The following is a 7,382-nucleotide window of genomic DNA, read 5'->3' as shown; positions in this document are numbered from 1 at the left end:
GCAGCAATGTGCTCGAGTTGCTGCTAAATGCAAAAAGGAGAAAAGTTTCGCAGACACTCTTTACCAGTTGGTGGCGGTATTGATTCCTTCAGTTGTTTACCAACCACCAATAAAAATCAAGAAGAAGAAGAAACAATTCGAGGAGTAGCATTAGCAATGTGGCGGAACATTTCGGGAGTTAAGCGGGTGGAAGACAACAAAAATATTTTTTAAGAGTAGTTGAGGTAAGAACCGAAAGTTAAACAACGTTGTTTTTAACTAAATCAATGACGTCATGACGTCGGTCAGTGTGCGTTCGCGCCTACGGCCGGTGGTCTGACAATCTGTGCTTCCTCGTCAGATTCTCCTACCGTAGCACGGCTAAACAGCGATGTCTAACGGTCGGTGCTACTCGTCAAAGACTGCTACCGTCATGTTTACAAACCGAAAACTATAGTGGTTTGTGTTAATGTTAAATATAGTCGGATACTGAAGTGGGAGCTTAGGAGTTATGCTTAACATAGCATTGGAACAATTTATATCCACGACGAAAACCTTTCTAAAATTACAAAAATCACTTCCTTCATCAGAATATCCTGCCTGTTAAATATAAGTGGGTAGCACAAAAAGATCTATGCATTAAAAGCAGCAAGTGCCTGAAAAACATCACAACTTACATACAAAAACTTAGAAAAGCACAAAAAAATACTTCAAAAACACTCCACAGAAATAAATTTCACTTGTCTGAATTTTTTTTATGTACAGATATGCATCTTTTAATGGTTTAAAATAAAAAAATAAAATAAGAAAAATCTAGTTATTTCCATGCAGTGTCCAGAAAGAGGTGTTGTTCAGCTTGTAGGGCACCACAACTGCTTCCACCCACCTCGATCATCATCATCATATGAAATTACCTTTATGTCACAACAAAAAATAGTGGCTGGTAAAATATTTGAGTGGCTGATTTCCACCCCTGACCACAACACATTCCAAGTTACTTAAATGCCAATCATTCGGATGATTTGATTTTCAGCAAGCCATCTTCACCACATCTACATGCTAAATTGTATTGAATTGCTGCCATTTGTGTTAACAGGATACTGAACAAGTGTACCCAATAAAGTAGTCAGTGAGTGAATACTGGAGAAACTAAACAAACTCTCCACAAATGGCTGGCTCAGCACAGAAGAGCCAGCTATTCATGACAAGACTCACCGGTGCACCTACACCTAAAGTATAAGGGACACTGTTTTGAGGAGGGGAAAGAGATTAATCTGTATGTAAATCTACCTTGCACAATAGAGCATCTCATGTAGCTTCAAGCTTGGAACTTCATACTCTCCAGTTTTTGAATTAAAAAAAGCTACCCGCATGGGCAGAGAAATATTTTTTATCTACAGAGTAGAAGTCAATTTGTTTTTTCACCAGATTTTTCTGCAAAAATACAATGTGAATGATGTGTGCTGAATGACTGCTGAAATTTCCTGAAGGTGAAACAGAGTTGTTAAAGTTAAAACAAGGAGGTCAGAGGCTAAAATGAGCAGAACACAAGCTCAAAGCAGCAGATCAGTAGTTAGAAGCCCAAAACAGCTAAACAGTACATAAAAGCAGCAAAACAGTAGCTAAAAGCTAAAATGAGCAGAATAGTAGCTATAAGATAAAAGTAGCAAAACAGTAGCCAAAAGTAGCAAAATGATAGCTAAAAAGCAGCCGTTAGGTAAAGTAAATTTTTGTTTTGTTTTGTGCTTTATTATTATTATTATTATTATTATTGTGCGTTACCTGGCATATACTTATTCTCTATAGCCTGCAGGAGCTGGGCCTCATCGATGTGGGAGCAGAGAGCATGAGCCACTCGGTTGTTTCCCAGTGCACAGATTGCAGAATATAGTCTGAGGGTATGGTAGTGAAAGTCTAATAAGTCCTTCTGCTCTGATAGCTCCAGGACATCAACTGACCTGAGACAGAAACAAAGAGATGTTGTATCAGAAGTGACAAAGCAGTGAGATGAAATAGTGAGAGTACGTAGCTGTGGGTAGCTGTGACCACCTGTTTTCTTCTGGTATGTGCAGAGACATGAACTGCAGAGGCTCATTACACTGGACCAGCCAGCCATGGCGATCATTGAGTCTGGATGCTGAAACCTAGGTAAAATAAGTAAGTCAGCTAGAAATTCAGAAAGCATGCATTAAACTTCAGGTATTTTTTTAAACAAGTACTGAGGCCAATAACAGTTGTCCACAGAGTAGAACACTGTGCTGTGAACCATTGTTCAAAGGTTCCCAATCTGCTTTCCATTATTTTACTATAAGAACACACCGAATAAACCCAACAAAAATATTTGTAAACTGTATTAGAAACCTTTTCCATACGTTCTTTTTTTTTTCCATAAAACTAAGCGGTACATTGAGCTAAATACCTCTGTTCATGAATTCAATATCAGCTGTGATGCTTAGAAAAGCTTGTTAAGTCCTTCACAAAGATGGTGATGGCAGTTTCCATCGAAGTACTAAATGAGGTATGGATCAGTTTATAGGTTCAAGGTATTCTGTAGTTTTAAAAGTCATAATATCAAACCCACTAAATGTTTGTCACATCGTTCCAGAAATTTTAATTCCTTTTAATGAGATGACAAAGAGTGACAAAGTCTACAGCTGGATGAGTAGTTCTCATCTAGCTTGTTCTGTTGCTACAAGCTGTCAGTTGATGGTCAACAGAGGGTAATTCCCAAAACCTTCTCTATTTTCAAAAAAAATATGTCAACTGTTTAAAATGTTTCCAGTGGCAAAAACACTGATGGCTATGTCTTGTTTACCAGAGGAGAAACACCTATTACTCTTTATTAGTTAACACTGTTTGGAGCTACAAGAAACACAGATAAGGAGCATATTTAACACTAGAAGTCCCAGGAATTTCGACATCCCCCCTGAAGTCCTGAAAGAGGGTCAAAAGACCTTTAGTCCAAACTGGCGACTCTGAGGGCTTCAATTAGCATCTTTTCGTTTGTAAATGTGGCCATTACCTTAGGAATTCAGGGGAGAGTTGAGCCAAACTCACACAAACGTCTGTCTAATACTCTAAACAGATGTGAAATCAACTGGTTATATTTTTAACTTATATCTCTTGGTGGCACGGTGGTGCACATTTTGAACAAACTGAAGTTGATTTACTGTTTATTTTTCAATTGGTTTGGCTCATTTCTTGAAACCGAGATGACATTCTCAAAACACCATGTGAAACACAGCTCAAGAGACTTTGCATTTTGAGATTACTGACAATTTGTATGAAACACATTTTGTTTTGAAGCATACGTGAAGTGTTTTGGGAGAGATGCATTATCCAGGTCATTTTTCCAAATGTACACATAGTTTGCAAAACATACAATCTGTTTCAAGACATACACAAAAGTTTTCCTAAAATAATTTCTTAATGTTTTTCTTTAAGAAAAGGATAAGTGGGTTCAAAATGACAGTTTAGAAAAAAATAACCAACTTAACAGCCACCTGCTGACTCTTTACATTTGCTATTAACACTCAGATAAGGATAACAATACCAATTAATTGCTGATACTAATACTGATACCACTGCAGATACTGCTGAAAATTCCAACATAACTTTTTTATTATCTAAGCTCCAAAAATGCCTAAATTTTGATGTATGAACTTTAGAGGTATAAAAAGGACAAAAATATATTTTAAAAATGTTAAAGCTGCTGTAAATGGTTCATTATGGTCACCATGGTAACCACACACTTGTGTTTGTCACTCCCTGGCAGACAGAAACAGTAACTAATAGAAGTAAGTCTCAAACAGTCACTGGGGTTAAATATTCCTAAACTGTTGAACAGCAGAGGACTCTGGTGGTCACACACGTCAACTTTTAGGTTTCTACAGTGTTTTATGTAGAAGATATGACAATTTTAAAAAAAAACTCACTTCCAGATTTGAACAGAATATTTTCAGGTAAAAATAATAGAAGTCTGTGGAAGCTTAGGTGTGTATTCTCTGTATTCTGAAAGGATTTGAGAGAAAAACAAGTCTGATAGCAGAAAAGACAAACTGGGTGAAAGAAGATAAAAACACCTACGTTGTGATGTATAGTTTGTAATTATATCAAAAAGAATTGTAAAAGTAAAAACAGCTTGTTTACAAAACATTTTAGACAATTCAAAAGTTAGGCTGTGTTCAAAATGTTCACTCACCACATAGTCTCACTTACCACAATGTAGTAAGACTATAGCAGTCTATATACGGATAGGGGAAAGCGCCATTTTTATACATTTCGAACACTACTTGAACGTATTTATCTGATACACATTTTCTTTTTGTTATATCTTTTTACAGAATCTCTGTAAATTAAAAAAGAAAAACAAAACAAACAAACCAAGAAACACAACATTATCACAGTTAAAATGTGGCTTGCTTTAACATTGTGAATTACAACATAATAATAATGATCTAATGATAACATCTATCTCCTGATGACTGTCCAAGCATTGTGTACCTGCACAACTTTCATGTGTCTCTGATTACAATTTTTTAAAACAAAAATATAAAACACTAAATATTGAGCGTATACTCAAAAATAAATATTGCTAACAAGTGAACCTATTTGAACAAAAATGAAAGGTTTTGACCAAAACAGCCTGGAAAACAACCCTGTTAATTTTGATAGTAATTACAAAGAAGTGATGCTACTTGACAAAATTTAGTAGTGTACATACCTTTTACCCCCCCCAAAAAAAAAAATTACAAAAATGCCAATTGTTTTTTTTTTATTTACTGTTTTATTTTCTTTGAAAATAGTCACAAAATGTCGAAGATGTTGCTGAACCATTTACCACCAATTACTTTGTTGTTGTTTCTGTATCATACAAATCATAATATACTCATGGTATTATGCCAAAGTTCCATGTTATAAGCTAGAATATTAATGGGCTAAATGGTCAAATTAGGTGAGCTGCCTGCTTAGACTTTCTATGTAAGAATTCAGTGAATGTAGCTTTCATACAGAAATCTTATTTAAGAACTGTAGACTCAGATTTTTGCAAGTAAATTTTACTATTTGGCTGCCTCTCCAGTAATGAACACAAAAAACAGAGGCTCGCTGATAGTATTAAAATGTAATGTCTCATTGAATATACTTGGAAAATATGGAAGTGAGGATGGCAGGCTTTCATATATTAAAACCTTCATCTCAGGTTACAAATTCGCTTGTATCTCTTTCTATGCTCCATCTCATTATGAACCTAATTTCTTCCCTGAAGTAACTGCAGTTTTGGCAAAACTACATGATTTTTCACTCATTATAGGCACAGACATGAATGCTTGCCCCCAACTTAATGTTGGACAAATCTGTGCAACATTCTACCCACACACATCAAAACAATAGCAAGATTTTCAATTGGCCCTCAGTCTGTTAGACCTATACCACACAGTTAATCCCACTTCCAAACAGTACACTTTCTTTTCAGCCAGACCCAGACATCAGTCTTTTTCCAGATTAGACTACTTGCTAGCATTGCCTACTTCATTTTCAGAAATTTTTAATGCAGTAATCTTACCTTGTCCATTATCAGATCACAGTATTGTTTCAGCTCATCTTACCCTCAGGGACACTCCTCCTAAAGCATCATGGTGGCAATTTAATATATCACTTCTCAGAAACGAAAAGATATGTACTTTAATGCTTTAAAAACCTTTTTAGAAAGTTGCCACTAAAAAAATAAGGCTACACATTATTTTGTTGGATCACCTTTAGCTTTGATTACGGCACATATTCGCTGTGGCATTGTTTCAATAAGCTTCTGCAATGTCATAAGATTTATTTCCATCCAGTATTTCATTAATATTTCGCCAAGATCTTGCATTGATGATGATAGTGTTTGATCGCCAGAGGCGGAGCTAGAGGGAGGGCCGAGGGGGCACTGGCTTCCCCAGGTGACCCCCCAGATGATTGACATGTCACGGCACATGGTCATTCCTATACAGTAGCTGCCGTTATGTAGCACAAAGGGTTACAATCGAGGGTGAAAATTAAAATTTTTACCAGCCACTGAAGCATTTTAACAGCCACTATGTTGGTCATTGTGTTGCCGACAGTTGTAAAAAAAAAAAAAACATTGACTGGCTGCTCTCATCAAAACAAGCCAGTCACGAAACTCGTTGCTGTCCTTTTTTTTTTTCCTTAAAAAAAAAACGTTTAACTTTTGGTTCTTCCCTCAAGTCCTCTTGACAAACATTTTAGTTCTCTGTCACCGGCTTAACTCCTGAAATGTACCACACATTGTTAAAGCTACTGCTCAAATGTTCTCATTCTTTTAATGGCATTTAGAGCAAACTTGCAGCAACTCAGGCACATTGCTGCCACCTACAGGTCAGGAGTACAAATTGAACACCTTTTTTTTTCTGTTCAAATTGCAAACCTGCCACGGTGGTTGGTGCGTTGTTCAGATTTACACGCCACTTCAAACATTTACCCGCATTTGGCCAGTGACGGGTGCCAATTTCCACCCCTGGTTGCAATCCATCCAAACAGGGAAAAAAGAAAAAGAAAGAAAAATGTGAGAGATATAAAGGAAAAAGAAAATATGGAAATATATATTACTGAACCATGAAGTGTGAAACAGAAAGATTAGGGGAAACAGTAAGGCAGGATAAGAATGCTGTCTAGACAGATTTTTGGGAACTGAAGGTAAAATAGAAATAGAAATAGGTAAATAGAAGAAAACCATCTAATTGTGTGAATGCTGTAAGGCACTCTTGAGATTCTGTTTCTCTTTATTCTTTTTCTTTATTATTTTTCTTACCCCTGTTTTTCAGTTTGCTACTCCTAAAATTTTTGCTTTTTTTCTGTCCTGTTGTGGCATCTCAGGCACACCTTATAGAGAAGATGGCTGCCTACATGTGCCAGAACAGATTTGCTCTACAATAAGGTAATCTCAAGATAAGAATCCAAATTGCATGAATTGTTTCATTGAATCAAGACTGAATCTAGCATTAGAGTAGGCAGGCCACATTGTCATAACAGCAACCTGTTTGTATGACCTTCAACCATCAGGACTGTTTGTGAATCGATGAGCAAAAGTGTGTGTATGTGTGTATGTAAGGGGTGGGAGGAAAGGGAGGTGTGTGTAGCAGATGCATATATATATATATATATATATATATATATATACGTACATACATACATATATATACGTACACACATACATATACATATGAAAGTGTGAAAGTGAAAGTGAAATTTATTTGAAGACCACAGATGTTAAGACTCGGAAGCTACTAACCATGCATGGAGGGTTCCACCCCAAATCCAGCATCCTGAGACTGTACACAAGCCGTAAGGACGGCGGCAGAGGACTAGTGAGTGTGAGAGCCACTGTCCAGGATGAAACATCCAAG

At 36.6% G+C, this 7,382-nt stretch overlaps 1 protein-coding gene across 1 annotated transcript in view; it reads right to left on the bottom strand.

The window, feature by feature from the left end:
- The window catches only part of ryr2a (ryanodine receptor 2a (cardiac)), a 509,073-nt gene that overhangs the window by 288,946 nt on the left and 212,745 nt on the right, over nt 1-7,382 (bottom strand). Inside the window, exons 36-37 of the mRNA XM_037973568.1 lie at nt 2,029-2,123; nt 1,762-1,937 (exon numbers count right to left, since the gene is read on the bottom strand). Of these exons, the coding sequence (XP_037829496.1) occupies nt 1,762-1,937; nt 2,029-2,123 (271 nt within the window). The remainder of the gene's footprint in view (nt 1-1,761; nt 1,938-2,028; nt 2,124-7,382) is intronic.

Source organism: Kryptolebias marmoratus, linkage group LG2 (genome assembly GCF_001649575.2).
Source record: "Kryptolebias marmoratus isolate JLee-2015 linkage group LG2, ASM164957v2, whole genome shotgun sequence".
In the NCBI taxonomy this organism is placed as follows: Eukaryota; Metazoa; Chordata; class Actinopteri; order Cyprinodontiformes; family Rivulidae; genus Kryptolebias; species Kryptolebias marmoratus.
Note: the sequence above shows the minus strand (reverse complement) of the source record. Positions and strands in the feature narration are given on the sequence as shown.